The sequence below is a fragment of the Hemitrygon akajei genome, chromosome 10 (assembly GCF_048418815.1).
Source record: "Hemitrygon akajei chromosome 10, sHemAka1.3, whole genome shotgun sequence".
Taxonomy (NCBI): domain Eukaryota; kingdom Metazoa; phylum Chordata; class Chondrichthyes; order Myliobatiformes; family Dasyatidae; genus Hemitrygon; species Hemitrygon akajei.
Window position 1 is genome coordinate 170,897,951 of NC_133133.1, and position 18,717 is coordinate 170,916,667.

Sequence of the window (18,717 nt, forward strand, 5' to 3'; positions counted from 1 at the left end):
GTAGTTATCATGTATTACGTTGTACTGCTGCAGTAAAGTTAACTAATTTCACAACATACAGTATGCCAGTTATATTAAACATGATTCTGATTCTCATTCTGGACAGTTTTTCATAACTATTTTACCAGTTCCACAAACACAATGAGCTATCACTGACATCATCATATGAAGAGCAGTTGTTACACACCAGAGATTGACACATTATTCCGTATTGCTGATTGTTACAGGCAAATTTGTTCTCAACTGCTACCTGCATGTATAACTTTACTTCGAAGTCACACCGTTTAAAATCAGGAAGTCATGAATTGTCTTGTCTCTAGCTCAGTTCATATCCTGCTGAGTTGATGCAGTTCTACAAATGGATGGTAGTTTAATTAAATAGATGAAGGTAAGGCAGTGGATATTGTCTACATGAACTTTAGTAAGGCTTTTGACAAGATCCCGCATGGGAGGCACGTCAAGAAGATTCAGTCGCTCGGCATTCAAGATTGGATTAAACGTTGGCTCTGTAGGAGAAGCCAGAGAGCGGTGGTATTCGGTTACCTTTCCGACTGAAGGCCTGTGACTAGTAGCGTGCCACAGATATTTTTGCCGGGTCTGTCGTTGTTTGTCATCTATATCCATGGATCTGGATGATAATGTGGTCAACTAGATTAGCAAATTTGTGGATGACGCCAAGATTGGGGGTGTAGTGGACAGTGAGGAAGGCTGTCATGGATCAGCTGGAAAAATGGGCTGACAAATATCAGATGGTATTTAATGCAGCCAAGTGTGAGGTTTTGCACTTCGGTAGGACCAACCAGGGGAGGTCTCACACTGTGAATGGTAGGGCACTGAAGAGTGTGGTGGAACAGAGGGAATACAAGTCATTAATTTGTTGGAAGTGCAGCACATGTAGATAGGTATGATTGTAAAGAATTTTTTTGGCACATTGGCCTTCATAAATCAATATATTGAGTACAAGAGACAGGATGTTATGTTGAATTCATATAAAACATTGTGGAAGCCTAACTTGGGAGTGTTGTGTGCAGTTTTGGTCACCTACCTACAGGAAAGATGTAAACAAGGTTGAAAGAGTACAGAGAAAATTTACAAGCATGTTGTTGGGTCTGGTGCATCTGAATTATAAGAAATGATTGAATAGGTTAGGACTGTATTCTTTAGACTATAGAAGATTGAGAGGAGGTTTGATAGAGATATACAAAATTATGAGGGGTATAGTTAGGGTAAGTGCAAGCAGGCTTTTTCCACTGAGGAAGGGTGGAAGTACAACAAGAAGTTATGGGTTGAGAGTGAAAGGTGAAAAAGTTAAGGGGAACATGAGGGAAAATTTCTTCATTCAGAGGGCCGTGAGAATGTTGAATGAGCTGTCAGCACAAGTGGTGCAGGCGAGCTCGATTTCAATGTTTAAGAAGTTTGGATAGGTACATGGATGGTAGGGATATGGAGGGCTATGGTCCTGCTACAGGTCGATGGGAGTAGGAAACTTAAATGGTTTCGACATGGACTAGATGGGCCAAAGAACCAGTTTCGGTGCTGTACTTTTCCATGATTCTAATCCACTAAGATATGATTTTTGTTTCTTCACTGAGCCAAACCAATGCTATAATTTATATGTTCACATCTTTTTCGTACTTTTAGAACCATCTCCTGCCCTCTAGTGGAATTATGGTACACTGTCAATAAATCCACTCAATTTATCTTTGTGAAATATTTTGACATAAGAATGTAAAAACTAGTGGAGAAGCATAAACTTTCAATTATGATTCACCACTCAAACAGTCATGGCCAATCTGTTTTGGCATCAATTCCTCCCTATGAGCCCCTTCAATCCCCCCCATTCCAAAAATATATCTTAGACTCAAAAATATTCAACAACATGACCACAGCTCTTCAGAATAGAGAATATAAAATGTTACAATCCTCAGCAAAGAAATTCACAACTTCTATTTCTAAATTATTCTGCAATTTTGACCTTGACTTCAAAATTCCTCGACAAGGGTAAACATGGTTTACCATGCCCAGATATTTTGGTCTCCCTAAAGAGGGATATTCTTGCTGAAATCATTGATTCCTGGAATGAGAGAAGAGAGATGAAGTGGATTAGACTTATAATCAGAAAAACAAGAGAACATGGAATTATGTGGAGAGCTGACATTTCCTTGATAGTTGTGTTCAAAATCAACAGGTCAAAATAAGGGATTAGCCATTCAGGACTGAGATTAGGAGAAATATCCAGTCCTAGAAAATTATGAAACTGTCTAGCTCTCTGTCAAAGGTGGTTGAGGAAGATCAGTTGATTATAATCACAGCAGACAATAAAACAAAATTGACCATTCTGTTCCTACATTGTTTTCTACCTATTAACCAATATATTATATTAACATTAATATAATATAGTATTAATTAATATAATATTAATACATATTAACCACTTCATACCGATATATTACTCCCAATCTCACAGGCTCTAATGCTATACAATAGCCCTCATATCTGTATTGGTCTCTGCCAGACCATGAACCTATGAAGACTACCTCACATTTTGCATTACTTCTTATATATTTCTTATTGTAACTTAGTACTTTTTAATGTATTGCACAGTACTGGTGCTGCAAAACAATAAATTTCACAACATATGTAGATAATAATAACCGTGATTCTGATTGGAGGTTAAATCTTATGCTCTATTCCTTCATCACAGATTCCGATAATCTTTACCTGTCTCATTATCCTACACCACCACCTTGCCCTTTCTCTCTATAACTTTCCAATTCTTCCTCACCAGATCCCACGCACTTACCACTAAACCCTGCCCCAACAATTTAGCTTATTTTTTTCTCCAAAAATAACTTTATTTTGTAATATTTCTGAAAAAAGTATTTAATAGAAAAAAATCTGTTCATTAAATCTGAGTCCTTATACAATAAATTAAGTTATTTACAATAAATTATATGTTAAAATGTTAATGTGTTCATAACAATGCATGAAGGGGTCTTGGAATCTGATTCAATTATAAATCTCGAAGCACATCTGAATACTTTGAAAAGATTTGGGAGCAGGCAGCTATTGGACATCTTTCTAAAGGAGGCACTGGGGGCCTTCAATTGTCTCCACAGAATCATAGAAAGGCGCAGAACAGAAACAGGCCATTCAGCCTACATGGAAAGTACTGATTACCAACCCCCATTTTTTCACTAATCCTATGTTGACCATTTTATTCTCCCTCCTTCCCACAAGTCCTACCTGTCAGCTATAAGCTTTGGATCATTTACAGCAAGATAGCCTGCCAAACCTCACTTCTTTGCAACCAGAGCAGTGGAAGAAAGGCAGCTCAGTCACAGAAAAGAGAAGCACCCATGTCAGGATTGTTGGAAAAGAGTTATTTTTCTCAAAGTTTACCCATTCCTATGCTTGAGAATAGTTTGAGTATATTGAGTATAGTGTAATTATGTGTGTAATTCTAATATAATTTTCAGTGATTGTGGTATAATTCTGTAATTTTCTGTGAATTTCTCTGCAGCTGGTGTCGTGCTACTGAATGTAACTATTTAGACTATAAGATATAGGAGTAGAATTAGGCCATTTGGCCCATCGAGTCCACTCTGCTATTTCATCACAGCTGATCCATTTTCCCTCTCAGCCCCAATCTCCTGCCTTTTCCCTCGTAAGCTTTCATGCCCTGATTAATCAAGAATCAAACCACCAATTTCTATGCCCCATCCTTGACTTCCGAAGAACCTTTGGGTCATAACACCACCAGATCCAAATATAATCTCAGGATTAATTTCTTTTTAGGATTTTAGATTTGGGTTAGAACATAGAAAACCTACAGCACAATACAAGCCCTTCAGCGCACAAAGCTGTGCCAAATATGTCCCTACCTTAGAACTACCTAGGCTTACCCATAGCCCTCTATTTTTCTGAGCTCCATGTACCTATCCAGAAGTCTCTTAAAAGACCCTATCGTATCGGCTTCCACCACTGCCATCGGCAGCCCATTCCATGCACTCACCACTCTCTGTGTAAAAAACTTACCCTTAACATCTCCTCTGTACCTACTTCCAAGCACCTTAAAACTATGCCCTCTTGTGCTAGCCATTTCAACCCTGGGAAAAAGCCTCTGACTATCCACACAATCAATGCCTCTCATTATCTAGTACACCTCTATCAGGTCACCTCTCATCCTCCGTCGCTCCAAAAAGAAAAGGACGAGTTCACTCAACCTATTCTCATAAGGCATGCTCCCCAACCCAAGCAACATCCTTGTAAATCTCCTCTGCACCCTTTCTATTGCTTCCACATCCTTCCTGTAGTGAGGCAACTAGAATTGAGCACAGTACTCCGTGGGGTCTGATCAGCGTCCTATACAGGTGCAACATATGAGAGAATGTATACAATATACAACCTGAAATTTGTACTTTTTACAGACATCCACAAAACAAGAGATCCCATAGAATGAATGATAGAACATTGAAACCAACCCCTCCTCCACCCTTCACAGAAGCGGCATCACAAGCATCAATCCCACCCCCTAAATCATCCCCAGCAGAAGTACCAACACCCAACCACCCAGGGTCCATCAAAACTATAGTCCATAAACCAGCACTTTGGTATCTCAGAGGGGCTCTCTCTCTCCAGTGAGGGAGAGAACAGTCACTCCTGCAACGTGAGTGGAGATAACAGAAGCTGTGAGAGAGTAGCTCTACTAACTGTGCCATTGCATTACTGCGTTGAGTTGTCCCATGATGCTGAGGGTGTAATTTATTTAGAAAGCAAGTATGTAAAGCTGAGGCTTTATAAGGCCTTGGTCAGACTGCACTTGGAATGTGGTGAGCAGTTTTGAGCCCTTTATCTCAGAAATGATGTGCTGGCATTGGAGAGGATCCAGAGAGGGTTCACAGCAATGAAAGGGTTAACATTTGAGGAGTATTTGCTGGTGCTGGACCTGTACTCATTGGAAGGGGAGGGAACTCTTTGAAACCTATCAAATATTGAAAGGCCTAGGTAGAGTGGACATCAGAGGATGTTTCCTATGGTGAGGAGTCTAGAATCAGAGGGCATAGTGTCAGAGTACAAGAACATTCCTTTAGGACATAGGTGAGGAGGAATTTCTTTAGCCAGAGGGTGGTGAATCTGTGGAATTCATGGCCACAGATGGCTATGCAGACCAAGTCACTGGGTATATTGAAAACAAAAGTAGATAGCTTCTTGATTAGTCAAAGGTTATGGGGAGAAGGCAGAATGGGGTTGAGAGGGATAATAAATCAGCCAATATGGAACAACAGAGCAGATTTGATGGGCCCAATGGCCTAATTCTACTCCAATATCTTATACTCTAATTCCAAAAGTCTATTTGGTCCCTAAAACACTTGTTTTAATTGTTAATATTTATACTCAATGTACTTCATAATTCTATTATCCTTATTGTCCACGTATCCCACAAACCATTTCAATAAGATGTCCCAGCGTGGCCGATCTCCCTTATCACTTATCACCCAGGCTCCGTATGCTTTTACTTTGATTAGATCTGTGATCTGAATCGTACTATCTTACTGTCTGTTATGCTTGGTCTCACTCACTCACCTTGCAAGGTTACTGTTCTCCATATCTTCCCACTCAGAAAAAATGAAACTACAATATTGTGAAAATTTATAAAATTATTATTTACTTTGCTTATGGAGGACCTTATATACTATACGGTTCTCCACATTTGGAGGACCTTCTATACCATACTAGTTCCTTAACGTTAGTGTAGTAATTGGACTACCCACGACCTACTAAATGCTCCCAATGGCACATGATTCAAATAAGTCCAGCTCCTGGCCTTCACATGTGGCTCAGCCACTAAGCCCAGTGGAACCATTTCTACTGACAGGAGAAGGGGCAAAGGCGGGTTACTGGCACCTTAAAACCAGTTGTTTCGGGCAAATGGGGCTCATCAGCTGTGGTTGGCAGCTCATCTAGAAGAAGGAACTCTCTGATCTCAAACCCCTGCTGCCTCGTAGCCATACCCACTCAGGGAAAGGCTTTGGGAGTAAACTCCAAGGCTAACATCGAGCTGAAGTCCCTAAGGAAGTCCTATGTTGAGTTCAACACTGACTGATAACTCCTCCAACACTGCTGGTGCCAAACTGTATCGGTCTCTGCCGTTCCTTTGGGTTCATAAGATGAGTGGAGAAGGAGGATCCTTCTTGATGGGCAACATATTGTACTGTCCAGGCTTGTGTATTCAGATAGCTGGGACTAACGTCTACCCTGATCCGCACAGGCCCGTCATTATATATTATACTATCTTAAATAGTATTCAGAGTTAAAAACAAGACAAATCATTTTTATCATTAAACTTTGTATAAATTAATTGAAAGCGATTAAATACATTTACAGTTAAAGCTACTCTTAACAATCCATGTAAAACACATACATGGTCTAGAATAGGCTCTTTTGAAAACACCTCTATTTTATTTTAATGTCAGCATTGTCCTCAGATAACTGGAGCTTGCTTTGTTTTGTCACTTCAAAACAAAATATTTCAAAGGAAGACGCAGGGAGTCCAAAATACAGGTGTAACTCTGGTTTTACATTAAGCAAAGTACACACATATCACATGGTAGCATGATGACATATATTTTAAATATAACTTATAATTAGTTATTTAAATGAGCAAGAATGCTTAATTAAACTATATATAAGATTAATCAAATATTCCTGAAATATCAAATACACAACAGTCCTCCCTGCTTAGCTATAGACTCCAACCCAATAGACAATGCTTCTCAACTATATACACTGTATACTCTACAATACAACCACTATATAGACATCCACAGCATAGTGATTTTTGAATTGTCCCATTTAGGCTTAAAGATTTAATCACTGTGAAGGATTTCTTACTCATGTAGGATAATATATTTCCTGACAAGGGGGATCACTTTGCTTGGCAAATGAGACTTGTAGCTGTGAAACTATCTGAGTTTCAGAAGTCCCCTCCCTGGTGGTTGTAGGAGTTAACCCCGAGGCTGCAGGAAGGGTTCTAATAGCAGTGGTCACTTTCCTTCTTCTAGTTTGTGCAACTTGTTCTTGGGAAGCTACAAATAGCTTACTGGAGTACTCTCTTATTAATCCCCCTGTTGCTCCCTTTATGATTTGATCTCCTCTCTTGGTCTCCTCATCTACAACATCATCTGACAAATCCTCTGTTTTTGTGTCACTATTGACTCCTTTGCTTTTGACTTTCCATTCATCCAGCTGGGCCTTGTTCTTTGCATCTACTTTTAAAATCAGCTTTTAGACTCCCACTTGAAGTTCTTGCAGTAACTCTAATGTACACAGAGTAGAGTCTGACTCTTTATGCTCACAAAAGCTGAATGATTGCAACTTTCCTGAAGCATGGAGACAACTGTGGCATCATCCAGTAAGTTTCTTAATTCACTTTCATACAGCTTCATTGCAGGAAATGTGCCATGCAAATGGTGGGTGGATCTCCAATCAGGTTGGAGTTGGCTTAGCTAATCGTGGCCCCACAATGTTGGTCCTTCTCTTTGTGCCTCATACGAGCTCAATGTGACTTGTTGGTTGTTATATTTCACTATCATGAAAGTCATTCCTGTAGGAGTTATCTTTTGTCCGGTAATACATTCTTAATTGGATCTCTGCAGGCATCAGTATAGTACTTTGAAGTGCTGTTTAAACTCATTTTGTGGAATGACTGAAACAGCTGAGCCAGTGTCCAATTCCTTTTGATTAAGTTGCTGTTCACTTCTGGCAGAAACCATATTGCTTATCTATTGTTAATTTTCACACTGTTAATCTCAAATCTACACAATCTTGTGTCACTCTCATCATTATCAGATTTTTCATCAACTGCATGCAGATAGGTGCTATTTCTGAAACTGGAACTTTAACTTTTATCTTTTTCTCTTCTCTGTGCAGTCAATGTATTGTTGTCTGCCCAACATATTCTTTGTACATGTCCAACTGTGCTGATTTTCTGCGAATTTCACCCATAAATCTGCATTTGTTTGGTGTATGTGAGCCCCTGCCACATCAGTAGCAATTTCTTTGGCCAGGCCAATTTCTGTTTTTTTTTATATTCGTTTTTTTATACATTTTCTACATAGCTACAAATAAAAAACCCCAGATCAAAATGAAGAACATTGATACAATGCAAAAATAAACATACAATAATAATATGATACAAAGAAAGATAATTGAGAAAGCACCCAAATTGAAGACATGTAAAATTAGTATCCTCCCCAAGCCCCGCAACAAAAAAATACTCCAGACCAACCACAACACAATATAGAGAATATAAATCAGGACAATCAAACCCCCAAAACTGTAAATACACTTAGCAACAGAAGATTGCCTACTACCTAAAAAAAAAAGGAGCTGAAAGCAAGGGACCGAAAAAAAACCTTAGTTAAGAGGAAGGTTATGAAAGTACTCAATAAAAGGTCCCCAGACCTTATGGAACTTTAAATCCGAATTAAGAACTGAATAATGAATTTTTTCAAGGTCTAAGCAGGCCATAATATTGTTAAACCATTGAGCATGCGTGGGCGGGGCAACATCTCTCCATCTAAGGAGGATTAAACATCTAGCCAGGAGAGAGGCAAAAGATAATATTCGACACTTAGTCGAACTCAGGCGTAAATCTGTCTCACCCCAGAAACCGAACAAAGCAATTAAAGGGTTAGGTTCTAGGTGGTGATTCAGAATATACGATAACGTTATGAAGACATCTTTCCAAAATTTCTCCAAGCTAGGACAAAACCAGTACATATGAATGAGAGAGGCCTCGCCCCTTTTGCATTTATCACAAAGCGGACTGATGTTAGGGTAAAATCGAGATAATTTAGATTTAGACATATGGGCTCTATGAACAATCTTAAACTGTAAAAGGCAATGGCGAGCACAAAGAGAGGTTGAATTAATCAATTTGAGAATCGAGTCCCAAGTCTCATCAGATAAGGAGGTATTTAAATCATGCTCCCATGCCATTTTAATTTTATCCACAGGGGCACATTGTGAGGCTGCTAATGTATCACGAATAAATGATATTAAACCTTTACCTAGTGGATTAATAGAAAGAAATAAGTCCATAACATTTTTCTCAGGCATTTCAGGGAAGTTAGGGATTAAAGGAGTAATAAAGTGTCTAATTTGGAGATATCTAAAAAAATGAGCATTGGGCAGATTGAACTGAGCAGAGAGCTGTTGAAAAGAAGCAAAGCGATTATCAATAAAAAGATCTTCAAAATGTCTAATGCCCTTCCTATACCAATCATGGAATGCTGAGTCATATGTAGTAGGTAAAAAAAAGGTGATTGTGTAAGATAGGGCTAGAAAAGGAAAAACCATGGAAACCATAAAATTTCCTAAACTGAGCCCATATACGCAAAGTGTGTCTAGCAAGAGGATTAACTATTAATCTGGACAAACTACTAGGGAGTACAGAGCCGAGAAGTGCAGAGATAGATAATTCTTTAGTGGAGCTCAACTCCATTGCCACCCAATTAGGGCACTCAGGTTGGCCATGGAAAAAAGACCAAAAGGTAGCACAACGTATATTGGCTGCCCAATAATATAAACGAAAGTTAGGTAAAGCCATGCCACCCTCTTTTTTAGATTTTTGGAGATAAACTTTGTTAATTCTAGAGCGCTTATTCTTCCACAGATATGACAAAATAATAGAGTCTAAGGAATCAAAAAAAGATTTAGGAATAAAAATTGGGATTGATTGAAATAAATATAAAAGTTTAGGGAGAACATACATTTTAACAACATTAATACGACCTACCAAAGACATAGATAGAGGTGACCATTGTAACAGGCTCTGTTTAATAGTATATGAAAGATTGGCAAAATTTTCATGAAAGAGATCTTTAAACTTCCTTGTGACTGTAATCCCAAGATAAGTAAATTGATTGTGGACTACTTTAAAAGGGAGATCACGAAATGTTAATTCTTGTGCTTCTTTATTAATTGGGAAAAGTTCACTCTTATGTAAATTAAGTTTATATCCAGAGAACTGGCTAAACTGGTCAAGAAGTGAAAACATTGGAGGTAAGGATGTAGACGGATTTGAAAGAAAAAGTAATAAGTCATCAGCATAGAGAGAAACTTTATGCTCAACACCCCCTCTCCAAATCCCGGTCAGTTCAGGACAATTTCGAAAAGCTATCGCCAAAGGTTCTATAGCCAAATTAAAGAGAAAGGGACTTAAAGGGCATCCCTGATGGGTGTCACGTTTGAGACCAATTTTCTGTTTAGACAATGTAATCTTATTCACAGTCACTTTCATTCCTGACTGCAACTGAATTGCATCTCTGTCTGCAGTTTCCATTGAAACTGCAATTTCTATTGCACTTCTTCATGTAAGTTGTGCTTCAGTTAGGAGCATTTCATGAATGCTTTCTTTTAAGATTCCACAAATTAAACAATCTGTTAGTGCATCATTAAGCTCATTACTGAACTGACAATACTCAGACAGTCTCTTCAATTCAGCTACATATGCTGAAATAGACTTGCCTTCTTTTTGGTTGCATTTATGAAACCTAAAGCATTCTGCAATCAACAATGGCTTCAGTTCTAGGTGTTCTTACATCAATTTTATGATAGTAGCTAAGGTCATTTTGGATGGTTTGGTTGGAGGAGTCAAATTTTAAAGCAAACTATATGCTTCTAAACCCAATGCAGTTAGCAAAATTGGCAGTCGCTTTTCATTGACTATTTCATTTGCTTCAAAATACTGTTCCAATTGTTCAGTATATATGAGCAAATTACTCATAAATTTTTACAAAGTGGCCAGCCATTTCTGATTTTTAAAAATAATTTAAAGCATCAAGTACTTACTCTTTATGAACCCTGAATTCTCCAGTTTTCTGACTTTAAAAAAAAACTCGATTGTGTCTTCTTTTCTGAAGACTGTTTCTCCATGTGTTGGGCTATGCTAAGTTGCAATTTTTTAGCTTGAACGTCTTGCTCAGCTTTAACCATCTTTAGCCATCTTTAGCCATCTTGGCCATCTTGGATTTGTTGTAAAAATACCTAATCATCAATGTTATGTCTTGTAACTTCAAAACATTAAACTAATTCAAAGATACAGAGAATCCAAAATATGGGTGTAACTTCAAATTTACTTAAAGTGAGGCACACACGTAACTCGTGATGGTGTGATGACATATGCATTTAACATATTTTAAGTATAACCCATAAGTAATTATTTAAATGAACAAGAATGCTTAATTAAAAAATATATATACAAGATTACACAAATATTATTGAAATATCAAATACACAACAGAGATGATAGTGGTCAACAACTGGCATGTAACATGTTGCATTTCAAGGAATTAAATGATGGATTAACACTTGCATATACTGATGAAGCTACAATATGCACCACAGAAATCTCAACATCAAGGTTCAAGGTACAAGTAGTTTTGGTTGTAATGAGTTAGTTACATCGTCGATAAAAATAAAAGTAATAATCAGTGAAGTATATCCCAGCAAGATTCTGATCTGTTCCACAATCCGCCAGATCCTGAAAAATGGAAAATGATTTAATAATAAAACAGACAAAACTATATTTCAGATTCACTGTTTTTTTTTACCAGGTGGTGGTATAGAATATATGATGGTTAGAAATTGTATATTAGTTATGATCTGACTTACTGCTGCGGCAACACGGAAGTGGTACCTGCACTCATGCAGATGTGCAACAGGCAAGACCCAGAAATGTTGATAACCCTGCAGAGATATTTAGAAATTCAATGAGACAGGTTCTTTGTATATTCTTAATCCAAAAGCAGTAATTTACTCAATATTTTGCACTGTAATTTACTAACTGCTGCAGTTACTTGTTTGCAAGGTGTGTGTGTTAAATTAAAAATTTTTGTTAACATTGCTTTCAAACTTGGGCTGATCTACCAAACAGCTAACTCTTGGTACTAGAAAAGTAATGAAGAATTGTAAAACTTTGGATTTCACATGCATTCCTGGAGAACCAGAATTATGCTGTTGCAAATGCAGTCTGGACTGCATGCTATGTATGTGGTAACATTGTGGTTAACCCACAGGATTAAAATCCAGTCTTGGACAACTGATCTGGGAAGATGAGTTTGGCCTAAAAAGTTACAATGGGAGATAGAAACTGTGTGCCAAAAGGGCAATACTACAATGGTCATGGGGGACATCAGTATGCAGGTAGATTGGGGGTTGGTGCTAGATTCCAAGAGGGTTCAAAGCAGGTTCACGAATATGATTCCAGGATTGAATGGTAGTCATATGAAAAGTGTTTGATGGCTTTGGGCCTGTGTTCGCTGAAATTCAGAAGTATTATGGGTGACCTCATTGAAACTTATCAAATGGTGCAAGGCCTTGAAAGAGTGGATGTGGGGAGGATGTTTCCTATGGTGGGAGAGTCTAAGGCCAGGGGACACAGCCTCAGAATAGAGGGGCATCTTTTTAGAACGGAGATGAGGAGGAATTTCTTCAGCCAGAGAGTGGTGAATCTGTAGAATTCTTTGCCAGAGGCAGCTGTGGAGGGCAAGTCTTTATGTCTACTTAAGGCAGAGGTTGATAGATTCTTGATTGGTCACTGCATAAAAGGATATGGAAAGAAGGCAGAGGATTTTGGCTGAGAGGAAAATTGGATCAGCCTTGATGAAATGGTAGAACTGACTCAATGGCCAAATGGCCTAATTCTGCTCCTATATCTTATGGTCTTTAAAACCCCCAATGGCAGCTGGTAAATTAAAATTCTATTGCTTAAGCATATCTAGCATAAGAAGCTAACATTGGGAATAATGACAATGAAGCTATCAAATCATCATAAAAACAGTTCACAAATTCTCTTCAAAGTACAAAATTGTCTTCTCACTTTTCCAGGTCTGCTGAAAGGTTTTTGACATTTTCTCTTTTCACAAATGCTACTTGAACCGCTGCAAGATTTAAACAGTTAACATTGAAGTTCACGACTTCAGGCAACTCACTTGCTGTTTCTTTCCGAACTGGCCTGGCCATCTGTGATCTTGGCTCGGATGTTTTTTCTTCATTAGCACAGCCTGGACTGTGCTAACTGCTCCACATTTTGTCACTTCTATTTATTTTATTTTAGTCAGAGATACCGCATGGAAGAGGCCATTCTGGCCCTTCAATCCATGCCTCCCAGCAACACTCAACAATCCCAATCTAACCCTAACCTAATCACGGGACAATTTACAATGACCAGCTGCTCTACCTGGAACATCTGTGTACTGTGGAGGAAATACCATGCATTCCATGGTGAGCACATACTCAGAGTCATTACAGACTGCGCTGGGATTGAACTCCAAATTTCCAAAGCCCCAAGTTGTAATAGTGTCACGCTAACCAGGATGTCGTTACAGCTTTTTCACTTCGATACTCTCTAATTGCCCTTATTCCATTGTCTTAATGTCTTTTTATTCAGATTCTCTCTCTCGTTGACTCTGTTAACCTCATTTGTAGCTTCTACCCACCTCGTAAGAGATATTCCTTTGTCCTATCCATATCCCCCCCGCCCCCCACCCAACCTCCTCTGTAATGTTCATCTGACAATGGGTCTTTAAATTTAAATATTAACTTTATTTAAGAACGTTGCCTGACGTGCTGAGAGCATCCAACATTTTCTGTTGTCATTATTATAGCATTTCTGTTGCTGGCTTCAGTTAGGCCAAACATCCAATGTGATATACGACCAGGGGACTTGCACTTTGCAGGGTGTTACTGATCAGATCAGAGCCGGTTTCGCTCGAAGAAATACTCATGCTAAATGCACACACAGTAATTCCAGGAGTGTACCATTCAAGGCCCTCACCTGCAAGTCCCTTCATAGCTTCTATACAAATGGAATTAAAATTTGTTCTGAGCAGTATCAATCATCAGGGTTTTTTTTTTTGGAAAGCTCATTTGTTTGTTGTCTCGGCCCAAATATTTCTGAAACTTAAACGTACACTCTGCAAAATATGGTACTTGACATCAAGATTTACCTGTGACATTTCTTGTGAAGCATCTTTTTGAGATTCAATCCTTACAGAGTTCACACAAGTTCTTCCAAAGTGTATTGTGCATTTATAAACAAGCATGGGTTCTGTTGTGCTGTAAAAAAAAACCTGATTAATATCACTGGACAACAAAACATTTTGCTTCCTGAATACTTTTTGGGTGTATTTTATGGATTTTAGACTGCTGATCATGAAAATCACTATGAAATTTCCCTATCACACACCATTGTTTTGAAATCACCTATATTTGTTATTTCAATTCATAATTCAAGTCAAAATAACTGATGCCAAGATTAAGGAAGCCATTTTTTGTTGATCCACAAATCAAACAGGTCATCAATGATGGACAATTCTAGTAGGACCAGAGAATTTGCATGGAAGGCATTTAAGGATGTTGTTGAAGATTTTCTTGGCAACTACAGAGCACCAAACTACGTGCAGCTGGTTGACAACATGCTTCAAGCACACAAAACCATGAAGCGCAACATGTCACTGAAGATTCATTTCCTGCATTCCCATTTAGATTTCTTCCCTGTACATCTTAGTGCTGTCAGTGACCAACATGGTAAATGGTTTCACTAGAACATTGTGGTCAGGGAGACATGGTTTCAGGGCACTGGAATCCATCACTGTGATTAATTAATGTTGGACACTTCAAGTGAGAAGCCTCAGACACTGAGTACAAACGAAAATTATCAACAAAACATTTTCATAAATAAAAAAAAATTCTGAAGAAGCAGCAGTTTTGAAAAAAATTGTTGTCTAGTGTTATGAGAGTTAAGTTTACCAAGAGAAGAAAAGGAAAGTATAAAAATGTACTCACTTTATTTCTAAAGTAATCCTCATATTCAAAGGTGTATATTTGTTGATCGGGATTATGTAGTTATAGTTACCATTTCTGGAAAATAAAGTAATACACTTTATTTAGGAAAAATACCTGGGTACTATTTCAAGCACAAAAGAAATTACTGAACTTTGCATTATTTGGATCAATATAAGAGTATATAAGGAACAAGAGGAAAGGAACTGACAGAGTACCGTAGGTAGTGTGGTATTGACTGTCCTACAAAGAGATGACAAAATTGTCCCTTGTTCTGTAACAATTCTGTGATCCTGGGAATTTTAGTTGTTAAAAAAAATTGGAAAATCAACATTCAGAAATTCATCCTTGTGCAGTAGTAATAAACAAGTGATTTGTATGATTTTCATGTAAAAAGCAGATGTTACACATTTCAGTTTCTAGGCTTAAGCTTCCGCAGGGAAGTGCATAATTGTTTATGATTATTATTTCTTTCTTTTCGTATTTACGAAGTTTGTTGTATTCTGCTCTCTGGTTGAACGCCTAAATCGGGCATTCTGTCATTATTATTCTATAGATTTATTGAGTATGCCCACAAGAAAATGAATCTTGGTTAAACAAGGCTTTGATAAATACACGTTCACAATTGAAAATTGCTCCTCTCCTAATTACATTCTATAAACACAACTCTTTTTTCCCCTTAAATGGTTTGCCTCACTCATCGCTTTATCGCGCAAAATTTCATCACTTTTACATCAGTAGTTACCAAGGAGAAGAAAATGAAGAATAGGGAGATCAATGCCAAGATTATTAATATACTAGGGCATTTTGAAGTAAAAGAGCATTTAGGTGGCTCAGTCCCTAGGGCCTGATGGGATATACACCAGGTTACAGAGAGAGGCAAGTGAAGAGATTGCAGTGACCTTCACCAATATCTTTGTGTACTTTCTATTTACAGGTGAGGTCTTTGAGGACTGGCGATTAGCGAATGTTGTTCCATTATTCAAGAAGGGAAGCAGGGATAATCATAGGAATAATAGACTGTTGAGTCTCACATCAGTGATAGGGAAGATACGGGACAGAATTCATAAGCATAGGAATTATAAGCATTTGGATAACCATGGTTTAATCAACCCCAACCAACTGAGGGCCTCATACAAGATTATGAGGGGCATAGATAGAGTAGATAGACAGTATTCTTTTCCCATGGTTGAAATGTCTAACACCAGCATGGCTTTGTGTAGGGCAAGTCGAGTGTTACTAACTCAATTGAGGTTTTTGATGAGGTGATGAGGGTGATTGATAAGGTAGAGCTGTGTACATTGTCTACATGGATTTTAGTAAAATGTTTGCAGTGTTTAGTAAAATGGTCCTTTATGGGAGGCTCATCCAGAAGATTAAGAGGCATGGGATGCAAGTGAATTGGCCGTCTGGATTCAGAACTGGCTTGTCCATAGAAGACAGAGAATAGTAGTTGAAGGGACTTATTCTAGTTGGAGGTCTGTGATTAGTGGTGTTCTGCAGGGATCTGCACTCTGCTGCTTGTGATGTATATAAATGACGTGGATGAAAATGTAGATGGGTGGGTTAGTAAGTTTGCAGATGATTCAAAGATCAGCGATGCTGTGGATAGCAAAGAAGACTGGCAAAGAGTACAGAGGGTGTAGATCAGTCACAGAGATTGGCAGAGAAATGGCAGATGGAGTTGACCTGGCCAAATGTGAAGCACTGCACCTTGCCTAGTCAAATGTAAAGGACAATACACTGTTAAGAGCAAGACCCTTAACAGTGTTGAGGAGCAGAGGGATCCTGGGGTCCAAGTTCATAGTTCTTTGAAAGTGGCTACACAGGTTGGTAGAATGGTTGAGAAGGCTTCTAGCAAGCTTCCAGTTATTTGTCAAGGCACTGAGTTCAAAAGCGCGGAAGTTAGTTTGCTTTGCTGCTTTATAAATCTGTAGTTAGGCCACACACGGAGTATTGCATTCAATTCTGGTTGTCCCAATATGGGAAGATTGTTGAGGCTTTGGAGAGGATGCAGAAGAGGTTTACCAGGATGCTGCCTGGATTAGAGGGTGTGAGCTATCATGAAAGGTTGGACAAACTTGGGTTGTTTTCTCTGGAGTGGTGGAGGCTGAGGGGAGATCTGATAGAGGTTTATAAGATTAGAAAATCTGCAACTGACTTTGTAAGCAAAGTCTGGGTTCCTTAGCCAGGGGATGTGGGGAAGTGGAATGTACTAGGGATAAGCTCCCACTACTTATTAAATGCTCCCAATGGTATGTACCTCAAAGAGCCTCTGACAACCAAGTCCAGCTCCTGGGCTTCACGTGCGACTTAGCTACTAAGCCAGGCTGAACCAGTTGTACTGACAGGAGAAAGGGCAAAGTTGGGTTACTGGTGTCTTAAAACCAGTCGCTCTGGACAGATGGGGCTTGTCAGCTGTGGTTGGCAGCTCATCTAGTAGGAGAAGGAAAACTCTGATCTCAAACCTCTGCTGCTTTGTAGCTATACCCAATCATTGGGAAGGGAGTAAACCCCGAGGAAAAATACAGAGCTCGGGTCCCTAAGGCAGTCCTATGTTGAGTTCAACGCTGACTGACAACTCCTGCAATGTCACTGGTGCCAAGCTGTATCGGCCTCTGCCGTTACTTTGGATTCATCAGCTGCATGGAGAGGGGGAGCTTGCTACATGGGCAACAGCTTGCTCTCTATATTGTACAGCCCTGCCTTCTGTACCTAGATAGCTAGGACGCCTCATTCATGGACGACCCCGACCAACTGAGGCCCTCTTATAAGATTACGAGAGATATAGACGGACAGTATCCTTTTTTCATGGTTGAAATGTCTAATGCCGGAGGGCATGCACATTAGGTAAGAGGATAATTTCAAAGGAGAAGTGAGGGGCAAGATTCTTTTTCCTCACAGAGGGCGGTGGGCGTCTGGATTGTGCTGCCTGGTGTGGTGGTGAAGTCAGATTCATTTAGATAGTCACATGAATGTGAGGGAAATGGAAGGATACGGTCACTGTGTAGGCAGATTCGTTTCGTTGGCCATTTGATTACTAATTGAATTGGTTCAGCACAACGTTGCCCTCGTTCTATCATTTGGTTAGATAGACAACTGTACCGGCCAGCCCCAGAATGACAATCTATGCCATGAATTAATTTAATAAACCTATGAACAGGTCTTGAACAATAATATTGCTATCATTTACCTGCTTTTGATATAGTTGTATGAACAAAATATAAAGAAAATAAACAGGAGGGGGAAAGGCCTTCTACAAACTTTAAAATAAAAAAAAATAAATGAACAGAATCTAATAAAAGGATAAATGGAAGAGGAACTCAACAGATCATTCAGAGCTGTGCTGGAGGAAGGTGTATCTCATTAAGCTATCTCTTAGATAAAATATTTAAAAGAAACACAAATTAAGACGATCATAATACTGCTTTTTCCAAAAGTACTTTTATCTATGTTTGAGTAAAAGTTTAAAGTCACTAACCCACAGTGAACTCCTTTTGTACAGAATTGCTGATCAATAATTTGCTGGCTTTCCAGGATCTGTATTGATCTAACAGATGTATCGAACCCTGTTAATATATTTAGAAATTTCAAAATCATTGAAAGTTTAATTAGTAAATAATATCATCAAAATTCTAACTTAGCATTTCTGTTATAAGGCGTACTGTCAAACTACCCAATACATATTATTTCAGACATATTATGTAGCAATCATTGAACCATGCAGGGTTAATATCAAGTTTTGGGATAAATACCAACAGAAATTTGCCTAGGTATAAGATTACAATTAATGAATGACACTGATTTGTTTTTAAATTGAAATGAATAGGACTCTGAGTCCTTCAAACCTGTCTTGCTCACTGTCTG

General features: G+C 38.6%; 1 protein-coding gene across 1 annotated transcript in view; it reads right to left on the reverse strand.

The window, feature by feature from the left end:
- Positions 1 to 11,147: 11,147 nt before the first annotated feature.
- Positions 11,148 to 18,717, reverse strand: part of myrfl (myelin regulatory factor like) — a 71,336-nt gene continuing 63,766 nt past the window's right edge. The window contains exons 22-26 of the mRNA XM_073059672.1: positions 18,332 to 18,419; positions 14,854 to 14,928; positions 14,016 to 14,124; positions 11,680 to 11,754; positions 11,148 to 11,548 (exon numbers count right to left, since the gene is read on the reverse strand). Of these exons, the coding sequence (XP_072915773.1) occupies positions 11,462 to 11,548; positions 11,680 to 11,754; positions 14,016 to 14,124; positions 14,854 to 14,928; positions 18,332 to 18,419 (434 nt within the window). The 3' untranslated portion in view covers positions 11,148 to 11,461. The remainder of the gene's footprint in view (positions 11,549 to 11,679; positions 11,755 to 14,015; positions 14,125 to 14,853; positions 14,929 to 18,331; positions 18,420 to 18,717) is intronic.